This window comes from Squalius cephalus (assembly GCF_949319135.1).
Source record: "Squalius cephalus genome assembly, chromosome: 16".
Lineage (NCBI taxonomy): Eukaryota > Metazoa > Chordata > Actinopteri > Cypriniformes > Leuciscidae > Squalius > Squalius cephalus.
In genome coordinates, this window is record NC_137137.1 from 18,060,721 (window position 1) to 18,085,939 (window position 25,219).

At 37.7% G+C, this 25,219-nt stretch overlaps 1 protein-coding gene across 1 annotated transcript in view; it reads left to right on the top strand.

The window, feature by feature from the left end:
- hmcn2 (hemicentin 2) overlaps positions 1-25,219 on the top strand; it is a 91,553-nt gene that overhangs the window by 22,689 nt on the left and 43,645 nt on the right. The window contains exons 17-29 of the mRNA XM_079897114.1: positions 5,613-5,708; positions 5,793-5,920; positions 6,027-6,171; positions 6,792-6,904; positions 7,404-7,563; positions 7,659-7,818; positions 13,524-13,651; positions 14,736-14,981; positions 15,722-15,805; positions 22,257-22,454; positions 23,981-24,111; positions 24,629-24,776; positions 25,006-25,132. Coding sequence (XP_079753240.1) covers positions 5,613-5,708; positions 5,793-5,920; positions 6,027-6,171; positions 6,792-6,904; positions 7,404-7,563; positions 7,659-7,818; positions 13,524-13,651; positions 14,736-14,981; positions 15,722-15,805; positions 22,257-22,454; positions 23,981-24,111; positions 24,629-24,776; positions 25,006-25,132 — 1,864 coding nt within the window. The remainder of the gene's footprint in view (positions 1-5,612; positions 5,709-5,792; positions 5,921-6,026; positions 6,172-6,791; positions 6,905-7,403; positions 7,564-7,658; positions 7,819-13,523; positions 13,652-14,735; positions 14,982-15,721; positions 15,806-22,256; positions 22,455-23,980; positions 24,112-24,628; positions 24,777-25,005; positions 25,133-25,219) is intronic.

A 25,219-nucleotide genomic window follows, 5' to 3' on the forward strand; every position in this document is an offset into this window, starting at 1 on the left:
AGGTGTTGACACGTAGGGGAGGTGGGTCTGAAACCAACTGCTGCGATAGAAGAAATAGAAACAGTACAGCTGAGAGCTTCCTCTCTTAGAGAGTGGGCTGAGAGAAGGTCTCCTCACCCTAGGCCCCTTCAGGGGTTGGGTGGGGTAAAAAGTCAAACCGCAGGCCTCTTGAGCCTGAGCCGGAGCTTCTGGCAGAACAGGGAGCTGCATATGGACAAAGTAGCTCTAAATGTTTATAGGCTATAATGTTTTTATTGGAAGGCTGCTATAGTATTAGCACTGGGCAGTTTGTTTGTTGTTAGCTAACCAGGTTAAAAAATTTGTTCTAAGAACGTTTTGCCAACGCTGTCGTTAAGTCATGAATATGTTTTTTCTGAAAGTTCTCTGAATGTAAAAATCTTTTAAAAAACGTTTTCTCTTGGATATGCGTATGTTAAAGGGATACTTCACCTCTGGAAGGATGAATGTGTATTTAAAATAGGTCATTTATGTAGAAGAAATGTGAAGAAATCTTTGAATTTGGAGCTTTCTAGACTGAGTAAAGCCAGAAAATGTATTTTTGGCTCATGTGGATGAAAGACAACAACTCCCAGAATGCACTTGCTTCGCTGCCCTAGGAGGCCACTCCCAAGCCACGCCTACCGGTTAGAGAGCGTAGTTGAAAACAACAAGGTTAGGCTACTAGTGAGTCTCTGTGACGAGTTTGCCCGGGATTTCGAGATCGCCCAAAATGTCCGGGATTCGGCTTTTGCTTTCTACGGTCGCCATTCATCATGTTTACTGTGGCGAGCAGGACGAGGCTGAGGGGCGCGGGAGAACGGCGCGAGGCCGGTGGCGTGATTACTGTTGAGCGACACCTCTGAGACGCAGCGGTCTCGTATCTCTCACGGAGGAGCGGGAATTTTCTTAGCAATGTTAAAACGCACATCAACCGATCACTTGTTTAGCGTTCATGTAAACACTACATTCAGATTCACTAATCGGAATGAATTCAGTTAGATTGAAACAAAAGGTGTGCATGTAAACAATGAATGGTGACCGCAGAAAGCAAAAGCCGAATCCCGGACATTTTGCACGATCTCGACGGCCGGACATGTCCGGGAAAAAGAGGATGGTAACCCCTACTACTCAGCTTTCTCCACAGAACAAGAGCCTGCTAGCTTAGCTTCCAAAGAAAGATGGCTGACACTATGTGTACATTCTGTGAGTGAGATCCCACCCTCTATAGGCGGGTTGAAAACATGCGGAACAGCTCCTCCTACTGGCTGTAGTCTTTAGCCTCTGGCCAGAAAATCCTCCGATGACGCAAAATGACGATTTTTGCGTCATCGGAGGATTTTTTCCAGACAAAAAATACATAAATCTCTCATATCAGGGGGATATGAGGGTGGAAAGCACGGTAATTCGAAAATACTACAGGTTTTTACTAATACAAAGCTTAATGCTAAATCCTGATGTATCCCTTTAAGGAAACATTCTATTTAGTTTATTTTGCTAATATTATGGGAAAGTTAATTTTGAATGTTCTCTGAACATTCTAACACGGGTAGTACGATTAAAAATAACAACTAAAACGTTTCAGAAAATCTTTCACAAACGATGTATAAATAATGTTTTTATATTTGCATTTTGAGAACATTATTAAAGACCAGATAATGTCTCGGTTACTGTTGTAACCTCTTTTCCTTGTTGGAGGGGACGAGACGTTGTGTTGAGCCTGACACTAGGGGTCGCTCTTGAGAGCCCCAAACACCTCTGACGTATTCAAACACCTCTGACGTATTAGCAAGTAGAATTCGCCCGCCAGCCACTCCCCCGGACATACAGGTATAAAAGGAGCAATACACACAGTACTGTGCAGTCATCAAAAAAGAGTGCGGAAAGAGCGATACAAAAACAACACAGGAGGAGCAAAACATTACAAATTGACGGCGAGTTTAATGAGCGTTTATTCTCTTGTTGTTTCTTCATAACTTCATAACTGTTTGCAGCGGTAGAATGGTTTGCAATGGTTTGTTTGCAATACTTCCAATGGTGGAATTATTTTCTTCTCCTATCTTGGCGAGCGAATGTCCTGTTGATGACACGACTCAGTGCTGCCCTCCGATGTCATGTAGAGTATAAAAAAAATCAATTGTGCAGCGCATGTGTCGAACTCGGCCATCCGCGCTCATTCGCGGTTAAGTATACTTTGAAAGCTGTGCGTCCGGATGCAGAAATTAAAGTATACCCGGGACTTAAGGGTCCCTATACTAAACTCAACAACCAGCTGAACTGTGTTACGAGTTTTTGCGGTGCAGATGCAGGCAGGCAGGCTCTTGCTTGCCAAGTAGCAAGTGCACTCACGCTATCTTGCAGCCTTCCAATGCTCAGGGTAAGTGACCCAGAGTCTCCCATTCTCAGGGGACTTGTCCTCACAATGGGAATTGGTCCCTTCAGCCGAAGATGACCTTTTTTTTCCCCCGACCCCAGGAACCAATCGTCCAACCACGAGCAGGGCGGAGGAGTCCAACTCAAGCCCGATGCTCTTGGCCACCAGGCCAATCAGTGGCTGCCAACTTGACGTCAGCCTCAGACTGGGTTATCACACCCGAGGGTGGAAGCCCAGGCGAGTCATTCACCTCGGAAGGCATAAGCCCACCCTCCGATGCTGCGATTGACTGCTCATCTTCCTCTCGAGCCCCAAATGAGATATTAAGTTCAGCCTCAGGGTGGAACCTCCTAACTCATCCAGAAACTTGACCGGGAGACACGAACATGCTGAGGAACGAGGCCCATGGGATTCATCTGCCGGAAACTCTCCCATTGTATCCAACGTATCGCCCTCAGTGCTCACCACCCCGGGCTTATACCCCGAGGTAGAAGGACCAGTGAGAGCATGAACAAATGCTACAAATAATCCTACTAATATTTAGTGTAATATCTTCTAAACTCAGGTGATATTTATATTTATATTTATTCATACTATTTTAAAATACTGTAAATATGTTCGTAATCTGTAAATGTTTTCATATTTGTATATTTTTATTCTTAGAATTTTTATTACTATGTTTCTTGTTGTATTTGTATATGTGCACTGGAAGCTTCAGTACCAAGAAAAATTCCTTGTGTGTGCAAGCACACTTCGCAATAAAGCTCTTTCAGATTCTGATTCTGAAATGCTGTCTCAGCGTGAGCACGGCCCAGACACTGAAAACAGCAACCATGGCCATCTGAGGGAGAGAGAAATTGACAGCCCCCAGAAGAACACGGACGGAACGACATCTTTACAATGGCGCGATCCTCCATGTAGTCACTCTTTCAGAGGAAGATGCTCTTTTTGCAAGGAAATTGCCTCTTTTAGACCACCACTGAAGCACCCAAGGGAGCTCCTTGCACTTACAGTATATGTGCTCTATGATCCAGCAGCGTGTGGATGCGAATGGATTCACTTCTCTTAGCTTGAGAGATGCGATACTTCAGCTCCAAAGAACAAATCTGAATGAGTGGAGCACGCCAGCCTCTTTTTATACCCGGATGTCTGGGAAGTGGCTGGCATGAAAGTTCCACTTGCTTCATTGGCCTTTTTAAATACGTCAGAGGTGTTTGGGGCTCCCAAGAGTGACTCCTAATGTCAGTCTCGACACAACAGCAAAGTGACTGACAGATAGGTAACTTTGAACAAGCATTCAGTTAATGTTACTGGAAGAATGTTTGTTCATAACTTTAAGAGAACCTTACCAGAACATTTGCCAAAGTTCTGAGAATGTTCCCTGTTAGCTGGGCTGTTCCTGTCTGCCTCTGAGAGTGTGTGCGTTTATACAGGCCTGAAAACTTGAGATCATTCTTACTCACATAGCACTGCATATACACATAACACACACATACTTGCAAACAAATGTAATCCCACATGTAACATTGATTTATACTATTCAAAACTATTTCAACAGCTACCACTGTGTGCAAATGACTATCGTGTAAATTTCACACATGCAAAGTGTTGCACAATATTCATTACAACAGTTTTGTTGTTTCAAATAAGCTGTATATAAAGTGTGTGCGTAACGGTCTCAAACAAGAGTGGATAACAGATGAAGTCAGAACTGTCATCACAATGGAATTAATAGCTGGGTTGTAAATAGAAGCAAATCAACAATGCCATAAATTCTCTGTTTCGTCCAAAATTCCCAACATCGGCAAGAGTTGAACGAGTTTTGAACAAATCTAAAAACTCAAATGGTTAATATCTCTAACAAGCTTGCAAATGTCATCAACAAGCATTAATCATAATAGATGGCTACCACATCATCTGTAACATTCATTTTTATAGAACCATAAGGTAGAAAACTGCTGTGAAATAAAATTAGGAATGCGCCAATTTTAAAATTCTATCCGAAACAAAAATGTCATAATTATTTTCATGTTATGGCAGATGACTGATAAATGGCAGATGACTGAATTTTTAATCATGGTTCCCTGCCTGAATACATTTATTTTGTATAAATACATTAAAAATACATCACTAAAAACTAAAATCAATTAATACTCATTTTGAGACTTTATGAGACTCAAATTATTACATTTAATAATAATTTAATAACATGTAATATTTGTTGAGTCTCAGAATGAATATCAATTGGTTTTAGTTTTTTAGTGTTTTATTTTTAATGTATTTATACAAAATAAGAATGCAGTTTATCACTCATATGCCATAACATGAAAATAATTAATTAAATTAATAATTAAATCATTTTAAAATGAATTAAATTGAATAATAATGTTTTTAATATTATACATTATAAAATGTAAGACATATTCTAAAAAAAAAAATCATGTAATAATAATGATTTTTATGGCTGTTGTTTATTGTTAATAATGTTAATTTGTGTTAGATTTTGACAAAGGTAACCTCAATGTAAAAATAATAATTAAATGCATTATTACATTCTTAATTATTACATTCTTATTATTCTTAATATTATAAATTATAAAATAAATAAAATTAAATGTAATCAATAAAATTCTAAAAAGATGAAATTAAATAATAATAATGTTTTTATTGTTTGTTGTTAATTATGTTACTTTGTGTATATATATTAAAGTGAGTGTTAAATGATCAATGGTTCAAAATTGGGAAAATGAGCATCCATAATTTAAATATCCATTTTGTTATTGGTAACTACATATCCCTTGATAAATCTCTAATACCAGAAGACAACAGATATGGTTATTGTATTGTACATCTCTCTTACAAATGAGCGGCTTTATCTGTATTGCTATATGATTTCAAAATGAGTTGTCATGAGTGAGTAAAATCTTATAGGTTGTGGCTTATTATTTGTGTGTTTTGTTAAACTAGTAACATTGTTGACTGATTGTTTTGTGTTGTTTGTATTCTTTGATACTAAGGTCAAGATGAAACTTTATTAATGAAGTAAAGCCATTACCAAAAACAAAAACACACAAACACATCCATATGTGAGCTGATTACTGAGATCACATCTCTTTCACATAATTAAGCCGTAATTAAGCTTAATGCTTTGATAATGACTAAAGTATGAAATTAGATGTTTATGAGATCCATTACAAAAGAGTCTTTTATGTTCTAATCAGCATTGCTCTGATCCCTCCAGGTATTTGGGTTGATGATGAAGGTGTTTATGTTTGCGAGGCCAAAAACCAGTTTGGATCCATCAAGGCACTAACCAGAGTCACTGTTACTGGCTTAGGTATGGAAATGTGTTGTTCTCCTCATCAATATCACAAATAATCTGACCGTAAAGTCTCACTGTAATTATCTGTCCTGTTTACAGAACCACCGTTATTAGTTCAAGGTGCACCAGCTGTCACAGCGATGACCGGTCAGCCTTTGAACCTTCCCTGTATGTTATTAGATGGAATTCCTCTTCCTGAGAGAGTCTGGACACACAATGGAAAACAAGTGAGTAACGAGAGAGACGCTTCTTAGGAGCGAAATCGAAATTACCGGAAAATGTATGTGTTGTGTTCATGCTTATGTTTTTATTATATGATCATCCTGTCTCCAGGTGCGTGTTGGTGGAAGAGTCTTTCTAAGGAGTGACGGCAGTCTACATGTGGACAGAACTGTACCTGATGATGCGGGGACATATGTGTGCACCGCTATCAATGTAGCAGGATCAGCCAATATTACCGTCACAGTGGAAGTTCAATGTTAGTGGGCAGGACATTTTTACAATTGAGTATAACTGATTTTCATTTCATTGTCATATATATATATATATATATATATAACATTTAAATTTACTTGAGAAACAAAAATGTGTAACATAATAAACTTGTTTTCAGAGAATAAATCGTTTTTTTATTATTTTATTTTCCCACTGGCAGGTTTTAAGTATAAACATAAAAACATTATTGAGGTTTATACCTAATACAGTTAAGTATGTATTCTCTGAAAACAAATTATTTGAAATATTTTTATTGAAAAACATACAAAAATACTGATTAATAAAATGATTTTTTTGTTGCAGAGTTCAGATGAATATTCATACATTTACAGCTTTATATATTCTATTTATTTTTGGCTAAACAAGTCCCATCTTAAGCGTGTTTTTATTTTTACTGGAAAACAAAAGCACATATTAAGAATGTTTTGCATTACAGTAACTCATGTGGTCCCTAATGAAGCTGATATAGGTGCTAATATTAGAGTTTCATTTTTAGAAGTGATAAGCTGGATTCCTTGTGAAGTATCTTTGGCGAAGTTCTAATTGTGAACCGCTGGTTGTTAAGGCCTTGTGAACAGCTGCTATTCTGACCTACTTTTCCAGCTCCTCCTGATATCAAGGCTGGTCCCCTGCACTACACAGCCAACGAGGGCACACCCATCTCCCTGTCCTGTGAACCAAGTGGCATCCCCAAACCCACCATCGTCTGGTCCAAGGTACATCACCCTGATCACTTTACTGTGGCCCCTATTTTCAGTAATAGTGCTTCTGGCTGTGTCACCATCCCAGCAGTGACAGATAGTAACTGATTGCATTGTGTGAAGCAGTTAGCTGGAATAATTTAGCCTAATGGAAGCAGGAGAAGTGCTGATGCAGCCCATTCGTCCTTGATGCATTGCTTTCCCAATTGCCTTTCAAACGGATGTAAGCTCACGTCCGCCTGCCCCTGTCATGGGAAGTTAAGTTTTCCACCGCTGTTTCACAACACGATAGATTGGGAGTGTATTGTCCGCAGTATCCACTGTAGGCATGTAAATTGCTATTCTGGTCACATGAAAGAAGGTCTGCTAAAGCCATCTTGTTTCAGAGCAAAAAGGGGATGGGGGATATGCATGAGGAATGCCTGATTCCTGGTAACCCGAGAAGCCGCTTCAAAGGTTTTGGACAGGATGTGCATTCCAATTCAGGTTATCTGCCATTTCCTTCTCTCCCAAGGGTCGAGATCCCTCAAGTAGGCCTGTATCAGCACCTCTTGAGGCAGCTGATGGGAGTCTGTACATCCCCAGTCCCAGGGCAGAAGATGCAGGAGTCTATATCTGCACCGCCACCAGTGCAGTGGGCTACACCAGCAGAGAGATGCATCTGAGTGTTAACAGTGAGGAATCTCATGAATATAAGTTGTTTTTGATGTTTTACTCAAAAACAAATAGCTTTTTAAGAATTTTCTAACTGAGTCTCTCATTTCGATAGGCAAACCACGAATTGTTGGTTTTGACGGGTCACAGGCGACGGTTAAAATGGCCGCTGAGGTTGGATCAGAAGTCATCCTTCCATGTGAAGTTCATGGAAGTCCTACACCTCTGGTGACTTGGAGCAGAAATGGGCAGCCCATACCTCCTGTCACGGCCTGGTAAGATCATAATAACCAATCCTGTCACACATCATATTCATTACATTAATTGACAAAGGTAATTATAACATTCAGACTTATTATGGACTCCAAACTTTTGAACTGTAGTGTATTTTTTCCACATTTTCTCATTTAACCCACCTATTGTCCTGAAATACTGAGCTCACTTGTCACATTTGACTCATATTAAAATTAGTTAAAAAGTTTAATTGATGTGCCTAAACATTCACCCTAAATAGTTCATCAACAGTTTAATTCTGACATGATTTATTCACCCTCCTTTCAAACCTGTATGACTTTCTTATTACTTGAGTTTTGTCCATACAATAAAATTAATTAAAGGAATAGTTCACCCAAAAATGAAAATTCTGTCATTATTTACTCAAATTATTACCCAAAGTGTGTAATAATAGAAAACATATATATATTTAGGTACAAAATTGTGAAAGGAAATGTTAAACAATTCTGACACAGTTTGGACACAAAGCTGCCTGCTATTCTGTATGTTCTAATATTTTATTTAAAGATTTGCAAAAAAAAAAAAAAAAACTAGATAACATGCTGAAAGGCTAAAGGCCAAATGTGATGGAAGTGCTCCTTAATTGTGTTTCTAACTCTTGACAATGTCACAAAACCCAGTTCACAAAGCCAAAAATGATGTGGTATTTTTAACCGAAATCGTTTGCACGGTATTTGCTTTTAGAGCAGTGTTATACTACATAATAAATGGCAAAAATGTGTCCTGATGAGTGATGAAGTTTTCTTGCTGAGAAAAAATGGGCCCTGATGTGGTGATGTAGCCATCTATAAAAGGCTTCAGCTGTGTCAAAATTCACCCCAGCTGACTTCTCTTACCTCATTCTAACTCCCCTGGACAAGAACAAGAGCCAGCTAGGCTTCAACAAGAGCCACTGGCGCTCTGTTACAAAGGAGACACATTAGATTTCACCCTGATGGACTGATGCTTTGCATTTATTTGGCTTAAGTTAAAACCAATTCATCTGCAAGCATCTTGTCTCAGCATTTCATGTTTGAGAGTGTTTGAGTGTTTTTAATTGTATACAGAAGTACAATGATGTAACATAGGAAAGTAAATGGAGATAAGACTGTCTCATACTAGCTACAGTTGACATGTTGCCTGCTTTTAAAGGAATATTTCGGGTTCAGTAAAAGTTTAGTTTAATCAACAGTATTTGGGTTACAAAAATCTGGGTTATATGAGGCACTCATAACATTACAAAGTACTCACTGTTTCAATAGTATAGACATACGACATAAACAATATGCATGTTAACATAATTTTAGTGAGAAAAAAACACATACTAACCTTTTCTGTGCAAGTTTATATCAGTCACGGTTATCTGGACTCACTTATCTTTAGCTTTATTTTCATGGACTTCCAGTTTGTTGTCATCGGTCAAGTTTCTTTGTCTTTGTTTCCCGCCATTTATCTGTTCCCATGAACACTAATCTTCCACCACAGCTGCACATCATTTAGTTTGATACCTCTGTGTATTTAGTTCCTCTGTGTATTTAGTTCCTCTGTGTTCAATCTTTAATTGTTTGTGTGTACGTTACACACGTAAGGGTTAATGTCCGACGAGGTGTCCATTATCAGGTTTTAATGGACGACGGCGAGGCGTGAACCGTCCGACGCGCAGCGGAGAAAACCTGATAATGGACACCTCGAATGGCATTAACCCGCTTATACCATGGTCACTTGCCAAATAACACATTTTTAAAACATTAGTTTATATTTTAATTAGTTTTACAATCGAAATCTAAAGTTACAAGTTACAAACAATAACTTGGTTTCCTTGGTTACGCCTGACGGTTTATTTAGGTGTACATTATCACTTTTTAACGGACACCCTGCAGCCAATCAGAATCGAGTATTCACCCAGACCGTGGTATAAACTATTATATTTGCTACCTTCTAGTATCTAGTTTAATAAAACCTTGTTTGTTTTATACCATCTTCATCCTCTTCATCCTTGTGACAATTTCCAATTTTACAGCTTTGTTGCCTTGATTACATAAATGTAAACCCTAAAACAATAATTTAAAATGATGACATGTCAGACATAAAACTGAGATTAAAATACTGGAGTCACATGGATTACTTCATTGATGTCTTTACTTTTACTCTCTGGGGCTTAAAAGTAGTTGTTGTGTAGGCTGTCAATGGAGGGACAGAAAGCTCTCAGATTTCATTAAAAAGATCTTCATTTGTGTTCCGAAGATGAACATAATAAAAAATTTTGGGTGAACTAACCCTATAAACAGCTTTACGAGTACAAAACACGAGTGAGATAATCTTTATTGTCCTTTCACAGGGCAATTTTGCAGAATCACATATGATTCATTTCACAAACATAAAAGACACAAATAGACACAACCCTCTACAATGCGAGTAAATCACTTGCATATGGGACCAAATTTCACGAGAGGGGACTAAAAAAGTGTTTAATTAGCCAATGGCTAGTAAATTGTATGATTACCTTCACCTGTAATTGAGTTAAATAAGTTTAACGCAGATATCATTTCATTGCCTGCTGAGCTTTACATGTATGTGTGATGTGTACATTATCAGTATTGGATCTGTGCATTATGTCTTAAATTGACAGCAGCCTAATATTCTACCCAATATACTGCTGTCTGTGATTTGAATGTTAATCAAACAACAGACTCATTGCAAAAAACTTAAACTTTTTTAGCTTAATGTCACATTTACCACTGCTCAGTGAAATTTCGCTGGCGAAATATAGTCATTCTAGCTGCAATATGGACTTTTGCGTGAGGGCGAAAAGTTCCCCATGCAGATTTTTCAACAGTTTCAAGTTGGTCACATGATTTTTTCCTCTTTGAACAACAGAGAGCATCTTGGTTAGAAAGTAACTTATTTGTGAGCTACATCTCTACACTGTTAACAATAGAAAATTTTGCTGACATTTACTTATGTGATAACACCTTAACTATTGTGTCCAGATTATTCCTTTAATGGTTTCAGCTTTATCAAATTAAGATCTGACCAAAAACCTGTAAGAGCATGTGTTGGAGAAAAGTTTTTTTTTAACCCCAGTCATTATGAAGGTCCTGTGGACTCACATTTATCAATCGTTAGAGGTGCAAGGTTTAAAATCACTTGGGGTTAAATGGAAAACAGATGTAAAGTTCATTACGTCGAAGTTGATGTATTTCCGAAACGGTAAACTGATGATTACAGTGGGGCTAGAGGTGTAGGGATCAGAATTAGAGCATGCTGGGTTTTTTAGATAGAGCTGAAGAATGTTGATGGCATTAGTCAGAGGGATGCAGCAGACAGGTATTGCAAGGATGAATGGATGACAGCTTTAGGATTAGGTAATAGGGTCTATCTGTAAAAGTTGGGAATTACTGGAACATTAAGGCACTGTGTTCCTGGTAATACAAGGTATCAGACCTGTGAGTGTGTGTGTGTGTGTGTGTTTTGAGTGATAGTCACATAGGAAGAAGTGTAGCCTGCATAATGTTTGAGTCTCCAGGAGCTTCCTGTCTCATAAAACAGCATGTCAACGTCTCAGTCTGCCTGACGAGAATAACACGCCACTCCAGAGACATCTGCCACACAGGAAAGAAGATTATGTGTGGAAAGTGTGTTTAATCTAGAATCGGGTGGCTGTGGGGATGTCAGGGGGCACCAGTGCTTGCTTTAACCTTAAAGTTTGGAGCTTTAACTGTGTGAACTGCTTTAAAAAAAATGCGTTTTTTTAGCTTTCTCTTTTTTTTCTTTCTCTTTCTCTTTCTCTCCTGATTCCGTAACCGGAACTCCTGATTACCCTAATTACCCACAGTCCAAATCTGCCAGCGTGCACATGTGTTTCTACAGGCTGGTTCAGACTGCCCCAACATGGTGTACATCCAGAATCTGCTGTTTGTTGGAATTTGCTGGGGGAGTTTGAATTAATCTAAAAATAAAATGTTGTATATTGTCGTGTAACCACATATATTTAAGAAGGTAAATCAAAAAATTTTTGTCATACATGTTTTAGGTGCCAGTTGTATAGCTAAAAAATGCACAGTTTGCAAATGCAATGCATTTCATACTAGATTTTCAAGTTACCAATCATAATGGTTTGTTAAAAAAAAAAAAAGAATGAAAGAAACAGTCACTCCAAAACTGATGCTATTTTAGAAATATTGACTGTAAATTTTCAAGATGGCAGCCATAATGGTTTGTAAAAATAAAAAAGAAGAAATAATAATATTATTAATTATAAAGTTTATTTTATATACAGTAGCGCCTTTAAATGTTACTTCTCTGCTGTCTCAAAGTTAAGGAATAGTCTGAAGGCCAGAGTCAGAGGAGCGAAGAACACGCCTTGGAGTGTAAACAGTTAAGAGCGCAAATAAAGAAACAGTCACTCCAAAACTGATGCTATTTCAGAAATATTCATTATAAATATTCAAGTTGGCAGACATAATGCCTTGTACAGAAAGAATGAAAGAGAAAGTCAAAAATCTCCTCTAGACTAATGCTTAGTTTAGCATAGAATCAGAAATGATTAAAACAAAGATCTGATTTTTTTTTAATCATAAATGCTTCTTTATAATAACTGCGTTTTTCACATGATAATGTGTAGTCTGTGTAAAGCCAATCTTGGGTACAGCTCTTGACTGTGATCCACTATTTAGTGACCTTGGTGATCTACTGTTTAGTGACCTCATTAGTCCACATGTGCAAGACTAGTGAGAAAAATTGTGGGAGGTGGAGTAGTTTGTCCCAAATGGGATTTGTTGAATATAGTAGCTTGTAGTTTTCTTTCAGATTTATTAGTTGTATTTGTATTTAGGTTACCATAATAAAGTTGCTAAGCAAATGTTCAAAAGACTGCAGTCCAAATGAAACCAAGCTGATTTTCTCAATTGGTTTCAATTGTGCAAGTTAGAAAGCTGTGTGCATATACACAAGCCCACACATTCATATACAGAACACTTACATTGCATCCCAATGTGCATAGTATCCATCCTTAATAGTATGTGAGATTAGAATAAGTGTGTTCCAAAGAATAGTATGTTTAAAAGAGTATGCCAAAAGTCCAAGTGAGTCCAAGTCTATATTGCCCACAACCCATTGCGCTTGAGAGGTGGATTAAAGGGATACTTCACCGATAAGCATAAAGCTTTGTATCAGTAGAAACCCGGTAGTATTTTCGAATAACCATGCTTCCCTCCCTCATGCCCCCCTGAGACGAGAGATTTCTGTATTGTGTGTCTGGAAAAAAACCTACGATGACGCAAAAATCATCATTTTGCGTCATCGGAGGCTTTTTTGGCCAGAGGCGAGAGACTACAGCCAGTAGTAGGAGCTAGTTCCACATGTTTTCAACCCGCCCATAGGGGGTGGGATCTCACGATAAAATGGTCGATGTTGAGGGAAATGTGCAGGGTTTTTACAGTGACAAGATGATTGACAGGCCGGTTTACGATGACAGGATGCACGTAACTATATAACTAGCAATTTTATGTGTATGTCCCAAAGCTTATCTACTCTTCTGCTACACACTCAAAAGTATGCACTTTTTCTTCACAAAAAGAGTACATATTTTTGGGGCATAGTATAAGTAGTCGAATTGAGATGCAACATTATTCTTTAACAGATATGCTCACTCTAAAACATAACTCCTGTGACTTCAGAGCCTGACCTTTGATCTCTTCTTACGCAGGTTCACCGTTCTGCCGTCTGGTTCTCTGAAGATTAGTGATGTCAGGCTGATAGACAGTAAATTCTACACCTGTTCTGCTGCTAACCCAGCTGGCAACGTCTCACTCACCTACAATTTGCAAGTACAAGGTACAATCCAAAAATCGCAAGATTTATCTGTGGAAAAAACTTTGAAAATAAATGAAACGGATTAATCAAAGAAATCACAGAATCACTTAAAGGAGAACTCCGGTCAATTTTAACATTGAGCTCATTTTTTTGTACATTTGGAGTGCTGTCAATACAGAGAACAACGACAAAAATCGGTGTTGCCTACACCGTGTTATCCTCTTTTTAAAATTTGCACCCTGTTGACTTCAATGGGGCAATATTTAAACCTGCTTTTAGCCTCTTAACATCCTTGATGTTTCATTACAAGTGCACCAGCCATGTGAGTGATTCCTTTAGAGTGAACGCGAGTCAATCTGACTGCAGTAGATGTGAAAGATAGGGATAAAAATGATGTTTATTCAGCCAGCGCAAATACCTGTATTTACATCCTGTTTTCGGTCGAAGTCCATAGTAATCGATTGTCGAGTTCACGCGCATTGGTTTAGTACCTATGATCACGCGCGTGAACTCGACAATTTAAACCTCGACAGGTTTAAATATTGCCCCATTGAAGTCAACAGGGTGCAAATTTTAAAAAGAGAATAACACGGTGTAGGCAACACCGATTTTTGTCGTTGTTCTCTGTACTGACAGCACTCCAAATTTTCAAAAAAATGAGCTCAATGTTAAAATTGACTGGAGTTCTCCTTTAAAAAGTTATCACCAGAAAAATATTAAGCAGCTATTTTCAACACTAATAGTAATAATAATAATAATAAACGTGTTTTTGAACACCAAATCAGCGTATTCGAATGGTTCATCAAAGGTATAAATTACATATATATAATAATATAACATAAAATAACACTTATTTTAAATTGTAATAATATTTCACAATATTTCTGTTTTACTGCACTTTTGATTAAATAAATGCAGCTTTGGTGAGCATACAGAGGCTTCTTTAAAAAAGCTTACTGAACTCAAACTTCTGGACTGTAGTGTATAAAAACACCATGGTACCTTTTATATAGTGTGGCCTGTGTAGAAATGTATTAATTCCCTGAGATAAACAAACTACCAAACAATGAAGAAACCAGACTTTTAACTTTTTTTATCCTTACAGCTAAACCAAGGATTCAGCCTGCACCTACATCTCTTAAAGCTCTGATTGGCCAGACAGTGGTGTTGCCATGTGTGGTCCAAGGAGAGCCGAGCCCTCAGATCACCTGGTTTCACAACAGACTTCTTGTGGGCAGTGACAGGATGCTGAAGATCCAGGTGGTCCAGCGCTCGGACAGCGGGACGTACAGCTGTGTAGCCAAGAATAGTGCTGGAGAAGATACCATTGAGATCGTCCTGGAAGTGTTAGGTACGTATGTTGTGCATAACTATGAACATTTGTCATTGTACAAAGAACTCTTTGCACACCAAAATATTTAATGAAGGCAATAAATCATTATCCCTAGCCAATCTAAATGATGACTAAACATGACTTATATGTAGCCTGGCTAACGTCAGACCTAGTCTCATTGAGACGTGGTCTGGGAACCACGTGTTAATTTTCTCGTATTTGAGGCGTGGTTTACGAATGCCCAGAGCCGTTTATTGGTCTATCAAATGCGCCTGTACGTAGCTCATAGCCAGTCGTTTCAATTATACCAGATGACGTATGTAGAGCGACAGAAATTCGACGAGGAAGAAGACGAAATAAATTTGCGTTCTAAACTACTTAGAACACTATCTAATGCTGCATCAAAAGGTAACTTCGCGTCTGATTCCATGTTGGATCCATAGATATAAACAAACTGCTTCGGTGTGTCGCATAGACGTCGTCATAGTCTTGCTGCTCCCTTCCCGTTCTGTGATTGGTCCCCTCGCTGAGGCGAAAATCTGGTCCATGGAATCCAGGCTGCCTAGCAGCGTGAATAAAATCGCGCTGCGCGCAAGGCAGCATGGGGAAACCCAGGCTAACTTATATGCATGTGTAAGCATCACCAGCGGATATGGAAACAAATCCCTGTGTTCCTGTGCTCTCCTCTTTGACCCTTAAGTTGACCTTTGGCTTTGGGTCTTTTATCTTAACCTTGTGAACTGTGTATGTGGTTACAGAGGGCCCCTATTTTGAGACAAATGGAGAGACCATCATTGAGAGTGTGGCTAACAGCAGAGTGGTCATCCCTTGCCCTGCACGAGGTAGGTCATGAAGAGACCAGCATAACATAAACTAGGTCATCACCTGCATATGATTTTGGTTTTCGGATATATTTCTGTACATGCTGTGTATTTTCTTCTATGCTCCCGTGGGTTAATGTTTGGTTTATTATCATTTTGGAAGTCTAAAGGGTATTCTAAAAGACTAAATGTAATTCAAACATGAGTTGTTGGTGGTCTAAGTTTGTTTAACAAGCGAAACATCTTTTGTCAACCAGCTTTACTAGCTTTTTTAATTTTGCTGCTGAATAAGCGTGACTGCACTCGTTCACCAGCAAGACCAGCACCAATATATAATACTCTTTTGAAATTTCTATTTATTCTATATAGATAGATAGATAGATAGATAGATATGACGAAGAACTGTATTGAACTGATATTCATCGATAGAGATGATAATGAAAAACAAACAGATGTTTTGTTAGTTCTTGGCAGTGTATCCAAAGCACGAGCTGTAAAGGCACAGCGCTATTCTGGATAGGGGCGGAGAGCAGCAGGTCATTTGCATTTAAAGTTGCATGCACAAAAATGGCATGCTTTTGCTTCAACTCAAAAATGTGCATTTGTAACATGATATAATAATTGATTATTTTGAGCTGAAACTTCACAGACACATTCCTGGGACACATATTGCATCTTGTATAAAGGGGCATAATTGGTCCCCTTTAATTTATTTGAAAAACAAACAAAACAAAAAAAACACAATGACCCCAAACTTTTGAACAGTAGTGTATATAAATCATATTAGCAATTGATGAAGTAACAATAATTCAAGCAAGCAAATAAAGGAATACTTGTAATTCTAAAAATAAAATGTAGTCTGTAGTACTTATAATTAGCTTTATATAAAAGCAATAAGTTTATGGTAGTATACTCCATTTAGATATCTAAGTAAACAAATATGTGTGTGTGTGTGTGTGAGAGGGAGTGATGTGATAAAAGCTGTACTGAAAGCTGTCTTGGTTTCTTTGGGAGTCTTTTTCTTTTTTCTTTTCTGCTGTCTCTTACCATATGGTCTCTTTTTTCAGCGCAGCCTCATTTTGGCTGCTGGTGACATCCTCTTTCTGTAACACTTTGTACAGGTTTAACAACTCAATTCACATAAACAGACCTGGAGAGGAAGTCAAATGCCTTCACTTGCTTGGAGTGAGAGGTATTTGGTGTGAATTTGTGTCTGTTTATGAACCGCACTATACTGTGATATATACCCAGCTCTTCCCGTACACACTGTAAGCTAATAGGTGTTGTTTTGATGGAAACCTGCCATGGCAACCCTGCATGTCGCGGATATGACATGATGTGTGTGTGTGTGTGTGAACAGCAGCTGGAACACTACTCTTCTCCTCTGTCTCTGTGGGCAACATCTGCTTTCCTGAATGAGATGGCCCACTGGGAGAGGAATCCTAATTAGTGACTGTTGCAGGCGGAGAGGAGGAGGGCTAAGAGCGAGAGTACAGGGTTTGATGGGTCATTTTTACAGCTAGAAAAGAGGCGGTTATCAGTCTGTCTTGAATCAGAACAAAGATTGTCAAGTCATCCTTACTATTATGTGCCGAATTGGTGTTTGTTTTCCTGCATTTGTGCTGTATCTGTAATGTTGTTATGGTGACTGAGAATTTTAGACATCTGTGTTGCTCTTAATGAGAGGTACTTAACACAGATATGACAGTAAATATGTGCAAATGGCTGTGCTGTCTTGCATGTTTGGTGGCAGATGACGGAAAACATTATGCTTAGGAGAATGTGTCTGTCTGTGAAATAAGATGACGCGCCGAATAATCACACTTCACAGAAAAATAGCAAACCAAACACAAGCTTTACATTTGATTTGAACTTATTATGCTATGATCAGGGTTATAAGAGTTAACTAAAAAACTTAAATCAAAACCGTAAAAAAACATTTTTGTTTAGGGCCCAATTCTCACTATTAACTAGTTAGCTAGTTAACTAGTTTATTATCATGTATATTATTAGGATATTGGCTGTTTATTAGTACTTAGAAAGCACATATTAATGCCTTATCCATTTAGTTTAACTAAAATAATAAAACTAAAATAGAAATTAATAAAAACTATATATAATTATTTTAAAGAGATCGTTCAGAAATCAGGATTCTTTGATGAATAGAAAGTTCAAAAGAACAACATTTATTAAAACAGAAATTTCATTGTCACTTTTGATCAATTTAATGCATCCATGTTGAATAAAATTATTGCTTGAAAAAAGTCTTACACCAAACCCCAAATCTTAATTTTCTTTTGTGCTTTTTAGCATTTTTATTAAAGGTCCCGTTCTTCGTGATCCCATGTTTCAAACTTTAGTTAGTGTGTAATGTTGTTGTTAGAGTATAAATAATATCTGTAAAATTATAAAGCTCAAAGTTCAATGCCAAGCGAGATATTTTATTTAACAGAAGTCAACTACATCGAACGCCCAGTTTGGACTACATCCCTCTACTTCCTTCTTTAATGACGTCACTAGAACAGTTTTTTGACTAACCTCCGCCCAAAGGAATACACAAAAAAAGGGGGCGTGGTCTTGTTGCGCTCCAACGGAGAAGAGGAAGAGTTGCGTTTGTAGAGTGTGTTTGTCGCCATGTCGTCGAGACGCTGTTATTTTCATCCCGGAGTCCAATCACCTTTGTTTGGCCTTCCCAGGGACGCTGTACTTAGAGATCAATGGTTACAATTTATGCGCATGCGCATGCATCTCCACATTATGGTAAGAGGCGTGACCTTTCCGGGCAACGTGCGCTAAGCTGCTGTCGAATCACAACCTTTTACAGTCTATGATCACAACACAGGAACCGCGGGCACAATCAGAACTCGTTACGTATTTCTGAAGGAGGGACTTCATAGAACAAGTAAGTCATCAGCCCGTTCTTAGGACAGTGAAAACAGCGGTATACAGATACTGTAAGTAAATTGTGTGAAAAATACTGTGTTTTTTTACACGTGAAACATGAACACATGTTATATTGCACACTGTAAACACAATCAAAGCTTCAAAAACACACGAAAAACGGGACCTTTAAGGTTATGTTACCAAATTTAAATAATTTTAAGAATGCCCCCATAGTGGGCACCGGCCCCCTGGTTGAGAACCACCGCTCTAGCATCATAATGATTTTTATATGTTTGGAAATAATCATTATTTTTGCAATTCTGTTTGATGCTTTTAGTGGCCCAGACAAAAAATATTTTTTTTTAAAACATCTTTATACAAAACATGAATACTGGTTTGTTGTGTCTCAATCCTGCAGGTGTGTAAGACATTTAAAATGTGCCTAAAGGAGTAGGAGTGAGGAAGTCTGTCCTTTTCAGAACGATCCATTTAATCTGGCTCGCACTGAAAGACATGACCCCACCCAAGGAATGCGCATAAGCCTCTTTTTATAACGCGCATCATTTGAAGTATTGTTCGAGAGATTTCTGACAAATAAACTGTTCCTAATGTTATCCTGTAATGTAAACGGGACCAGCTGCACATCATTCTTTAAGTCACAAAAACAATCAATCCAAACATTATGACTGTAAACATCTGCTCTGCATCTTCCCTCCACTTCTGATTGGCTTGTTGTTCAGAAAAAAAAATGACTTATTGTATACAGTGTACAGTACCTAAAAGCATTTGGACAATTAAGATACACTTAAAATGTAAGAAAGTCTTTGAATTACGTAATAAAATATTACACCAAGTGACATTTATACGATCACACAAACACACTTTTGAAGTAAAATACTTCACCAAAAAAAAAAGATTGTAAGAAAGTGAAGACAAAAAGTATTTATACACTTTGTAGTTGTCAAACAATGATCAAGTTCATAGTTAATGTGACAAACTACACCTGTGCTTACTCTGATAAGACACCTGTGTGAATTTGACCTTAGTTGGCACCAGTTTGTTAGAAGTTATTTCAAACAAAGCTGGTTCTGAGAAAAGCTCCAGCATCATTTGTTTGCAAACCCTGGTGAAAAAAAAAAAAAATGCTAAGTATACTTGCAGCCAGACTAATTATCAGTATACTTCAAGTGTGTTAATGTTAATTAGTTAACTTGAAGTGTGCTATTTTGAAACACTAATTTTGTACTAAGTATATTTTAGTTGTAATTAATTTGTAGTAAAGCATAAATTTAAGTGTATTAGTGTACTTTTGTGTACTAAATTGGACCAACTTCAAGTATACTTAATATACTTTAAGTATATGCCTGTGTAGGGACTAATTACATGCTTGATTAGTGATATTAAAGTGTACTTTATTTGTGTTACATGTACATTACAAATTCATTACGAGTGTCTTTGAAACATACAAGCAATATACCATAAGTGTATATATATATATATATATATATATATATATATTTTTTTTTTTTTTTTTTTTTTTTGTACTTATTTTTGGCATTTTCACCTTTTATTAGGATAGGACAGTAGCTAGACAGGAAGTGAGGTGGGAGATAGAGAGGGGAGACGGGATCAGGAAAGGTCCACGAGCCGGGACTCGAACTCAGGTCTCCCGAAGCACGTCGGCGTACTTGCCCACGAGGCTATCATGGTGTGATATATTTGAGTAAAAAGTATAGGCACATTAATACTTTTAACTTATTCCAAATACTACAAATTGCATACTTTTAGTAGCTATACTTTGTACAAACTACTATTGTATACTGTTGTACTATTGTATTTTGAAAGTATACTTTCAATGCATTGTTACAATGATCATTTCCAGCACACAGTTAAAATATACCTCAAATATATTTGTAATAAAGTGCAAATAAATTCACTTTTAAAAAATAAACTGAATTTTCACTTCAAGTATATTTTTCTAAAATATATTTTTCTAAAATATACTAAAGTACAATTATTTTAAAGTGTCTTAAAAGTTCTATTGTGAAAATAGGTAAAAGCATGATGCTAATATACTTTTAATATATTTAAAGAGAGTACAATTTTTGTTAGTATATTTGCAATGGACTATTGAAAAAGGGAAAATATTTCAAATACAAGAGAATTTTTTTTTTGTCACATACAGCAAACATCTCCTCACTATCCGCTAGCTGTCTGTCCCCTGAACACACTGTAAAACAACGCGGTCTCTGTAGACAGCCCAGGCTCCACAAACGGCAACAAAAACAAACTGGGCTAACCCGCACCACGAAACATAAACTGTTCCAGCCAATAATCGACAAGAAGGATTTGAGGGGTTAGTGCGCGGATGAGGAGGAGGGAGGGTCTAGCTAGCCTCCGTTTTGTTTGACAATACTTTAAACGTCAACAAGAAGTGACATCACCCAACATCACTTAGAGCACCTTTAAACTCTCGGTTAGATTTAGTGTAGGTGGTACATTTCAAACACGATAGAGATTTAACCTTTTAGTGTCACTTACTGGACATTTCATTTGTGAAATGCTGCGATTCACACGGCAACCAATGTTGCCAGACTCAAGTTCATCAGATAAAACTGAACACTCTTTTAGCCATTCACTCGACATTTCACTTTGAAGGTGTTGTGAAACGTGCAAGCAATGTAATGTATTTTTTCAGAAATGTTGTCACCAGCACGGTTTTCCAATGAGCCTGTGTTGTCCATACAATGAAAGTCAATAAGGACCAAAACTACACTGACTTTCATTGTATAAACAGATAAACACTGATACATTCTTCAATGTATATTCTTGTAAGTGTCACAGAAGAAAGTAAGTCACACTGGTTTGGAATGACACCGTTGTGGAGTTAAGACTTTTTGGGTGAACTATCCCGTTAATCTGAAAGTCCAAACATGTCCAAATACTTTTGGACCTCTTTTTTTTTCTTACTATATTCCTTCCACCATTTTATAGACTCTACATGTCACATGAAAGAGTTTCATCTAAAGTGCTCTGCGTGAAACCAAACACAAGTAACCACTTCTCAGTGTCTGTCATTTCTGCTTAAATGGCTTTTGAGGAGGTTTAAGACATGACTGTAAAACAAGTACAAGGTCAAGAGCCCCTGCCCCCTGCCCCGTCACTTAAAGCTAAACCTAGTAAAGTTCATAACACATCTGTTAAAGGGGTCTTGGAGGCTGATATAGGACCTCATTGGTGTGTTTAAACTACTCCCCTTACTGTTGTCCTGAAGTCTCTATACTTTTGTCTTTGAGCTATAAATCTTGTGTTCCCTACGCTTGATCAGTTCTCTTCTGGCACAGTGTCTGGCATCTTCACTCAGGGTGTTTCACCTTGAAGTACAGTTTGACAGGACACTGAAATTTACTGGCATCCTCTTTGTTGTCTTGCTGTCAGATGGATGGATATCTGGTCTTATTTTTAAGCTCTGACGAGCCATGTTCAGTGTGTGTGTGGGGAATTCTGATTCTGATCGATGTCTTCTCTTTCACACAGTTTCTCTCTGTCTCTCTCAATTGCTCTTTTTTTGTTGTCATCCCTTGGCTAGGGTCTCCTGCTCCTAGGGTTCGATGGTTCAAAAATGGCCTGGAGATCCATATGGAGCGATCGGAGCATGGTGTGTCTCTGGGTAATGATGGCTCTTTGGTGATTGGCTCAGCTTCAGCCAGTCACAGTGGAGACTTCAAGTGTGTGGCCACTAATGAAGCAGGATCAGTGGAGAGGAAGACCAGGCTGAAGGTCAATGGTGAGATACTTGCAGCATTTCCAGTGGCCAATAGCTTTATAATAATACATTTGAAATGAATGTCTATTTAGTCTTATTTAGATTGTTGATTCCCAACAAGAGCTACTTGAAGCATTCCTGTCACAGGACAAAAATAATCTACTGCAAATTATAAATATAAAATCCACATTTATAAACATTATAATCTATATATATAAGTTTATATTATATTAATAATATATTAACAAATTATATTGATTAGATTTTATATATAATTTAATATATTTTAGATATATTTTTTCAATATTAAAAATTATTATGTAATTGTATAATCTTTTTTACTGATTTTTTTTTTAACTTTGAATGATTAAAAATGATGAAACTGGAGTTTTTTAGAGTAAAAAAACGTGTGTAATGCAATTTGTTTTACAAATTTGTCTGTATGACAGTCTTTTTCTCTTTAACGGGTTAGTTCACCCACAAATGAAAATTATCCCATGATTTACTCTCCCTCAAGCCATCCTAAGAGTAGATGACTTTCTTCTTTCAGATGAACACAATCGGAGATATATTAAATAATGTCCTGGCTCTTCCAAGCTTTATAATGGCAGTGAATACAGGATGGAACTTTGAAGCCCAAAAAAGTGCATCCATCCATCATAAAAGTGCTCCACACGGCTCTGGGGGGTTAATAAAAGCCTTCTGAAGCGAAGCATTTGTGTAAGAAAAATATCCATATTTAAAACTTTATAAGCTAAAATAACTAGCTTCCGACAAACGTCCGTACGCATCGATTTACTGCGAAAGAGTAACTCCTTGACCTGACGCATGACGTATTGACAGAACGCGGAATCGCAGAGGATAGAGCAAAATAAAACACCTCAATTTTTAAAGAGAAATGTTGGAGGATTTTGATATGAGAGAAGAAGAGCCCTATTTGTTTGAACTGCGAGAGGCATCAAAGCTTACGATACTCCTACATCGCATCAGGGGTTACTCTTTTGGCATAAATCGACTTGCAAAGGCCGTCTGCCTGAAGCTAGTTATTTTTGCTTATAACGTTTTTAAAATGGATATTTTTCATACACAAATGCATCGCTTCACTTCAGAAGGCCTTTATTAACCCCCGGAGCCGTGTGGATATCTTTTATGATGGATGGATGCTTTTTTTGGGGCTTCAAAATTTCATCCTCTATTCACTGCCATTATAATGCTTGGAAGAGCCAGGTCATTATTTAATTTATCTCCGACTGTATTCGTCTGAAAGAAGAAAGTCATATACACCTAGGATGGCTTGAGGGTGAGTAAATCATGGGGTAATTTTCATTTTTGGGTGAACTATCCCTTTAATAATATTCATGATAATTCTAAATATATCCGGTATAATATATGTAGGAGCTAATTAAAACATATTTCTGGTTTTAGAGTAGGTCTTACTTACAGTAGATTTATTTGAAGGTCTTTCATTGCTTGATTACATCCCTAATTAATTATATTAATGATGGATTAAATTATAATGAATGATTTCTGTGTCTACACAAATCTAGTTCCTCCAGAGATCCAAGACGATGGTCAGGATTTGAATCTGACGGTCACTCTGAAGCAGCCCCTGACACTGGGATGTGATGCTTTCGGCACCCCAAACCCAACCATTATCTGGACTAAAGATAACAGACCTGTAGGTTTCCTCTTGTAGGGGGATTTTTCATAAACATTTCGTTATATAAATATGTAGTCATTTTATCTGACCACAGAATGCCACAAGTGAACAATCAAAATTAAAGGGATAGTTTCCCCGAAAATGACAATTTTGTCATCATTCACCCACCCTCATGTTGTTCCAAATATGTATGAGCTTTTTTCTTCTGCTGAACACAAAAAAAAGGTATTTTGAAGAATTTTGGCAGTTGACAGCTGATGGTAGTAGTATAGAAAATCAAGTAGGAAAAAAAATACCATGGAAATCAATGGCAATCATCAACTGTCTGGTTACCATAGTTCTTCAAGATATCTTCTTTTGTGTTCAACAGAAAAAATAAGTGTTATTTTGTTTAGTTTAGTTTTGTTTTTCAATGCAAACGAATGACTCTCCTCCAGTGTGCTGCTGGTAGCATAGTTCCACCTTGTGGCCATGAAATTCATCACAAGTTTTGGCCGCTGCTCTTGTAAATCAATTACCCGCTCTGTGCTTCTAGGTACTGGAGACCCCAGGGGTGTATCTGCAGAATGGAAAAAGGCTTTTAAAGATTTATCGTGTTCAGCATGATCACGCTGGCCGCTTTTCCTGCACTGCCCAGAACTCTGCTGGGGAAGCCAGGAAGGAGTACACTATTGAAGTACAAGGTGAAATATAGATAGACAGGCATTGTAATTTAAAGTAACCTTGAGATAAATAAAACAAAGTGTTGTTAGGCAAAATAATAGACTTTGTTTTTGTCTTTAACTTGTAACATTTGACTCCCTTTTATTTTTTGGGGGGGGGGGGGGGGGGGGTTGTTCCAATGCTGTTAGAATGACCTTAGAGTTACTCTGCCCTGTAGTTGATTTCTCATTTATTCTTATGTATATTTAGCTCCACCAGCAATTTCAGGTTCCTCAGGAGTGCAGGAACTGACCGTCATGGCGGGGCAGGAAGTGGACATGCAGTGCAGAGTCAGCGGCCATCCATTGCCTACAGTGGAGTGGAGTCACGATGGAGAGTGAGTCAATGACACACACACTCACATGCTCCTCTTTTCCAGCTTCTATGCTCATGTGTGCTTGTATATACCCTCCCTCTCTCTCAG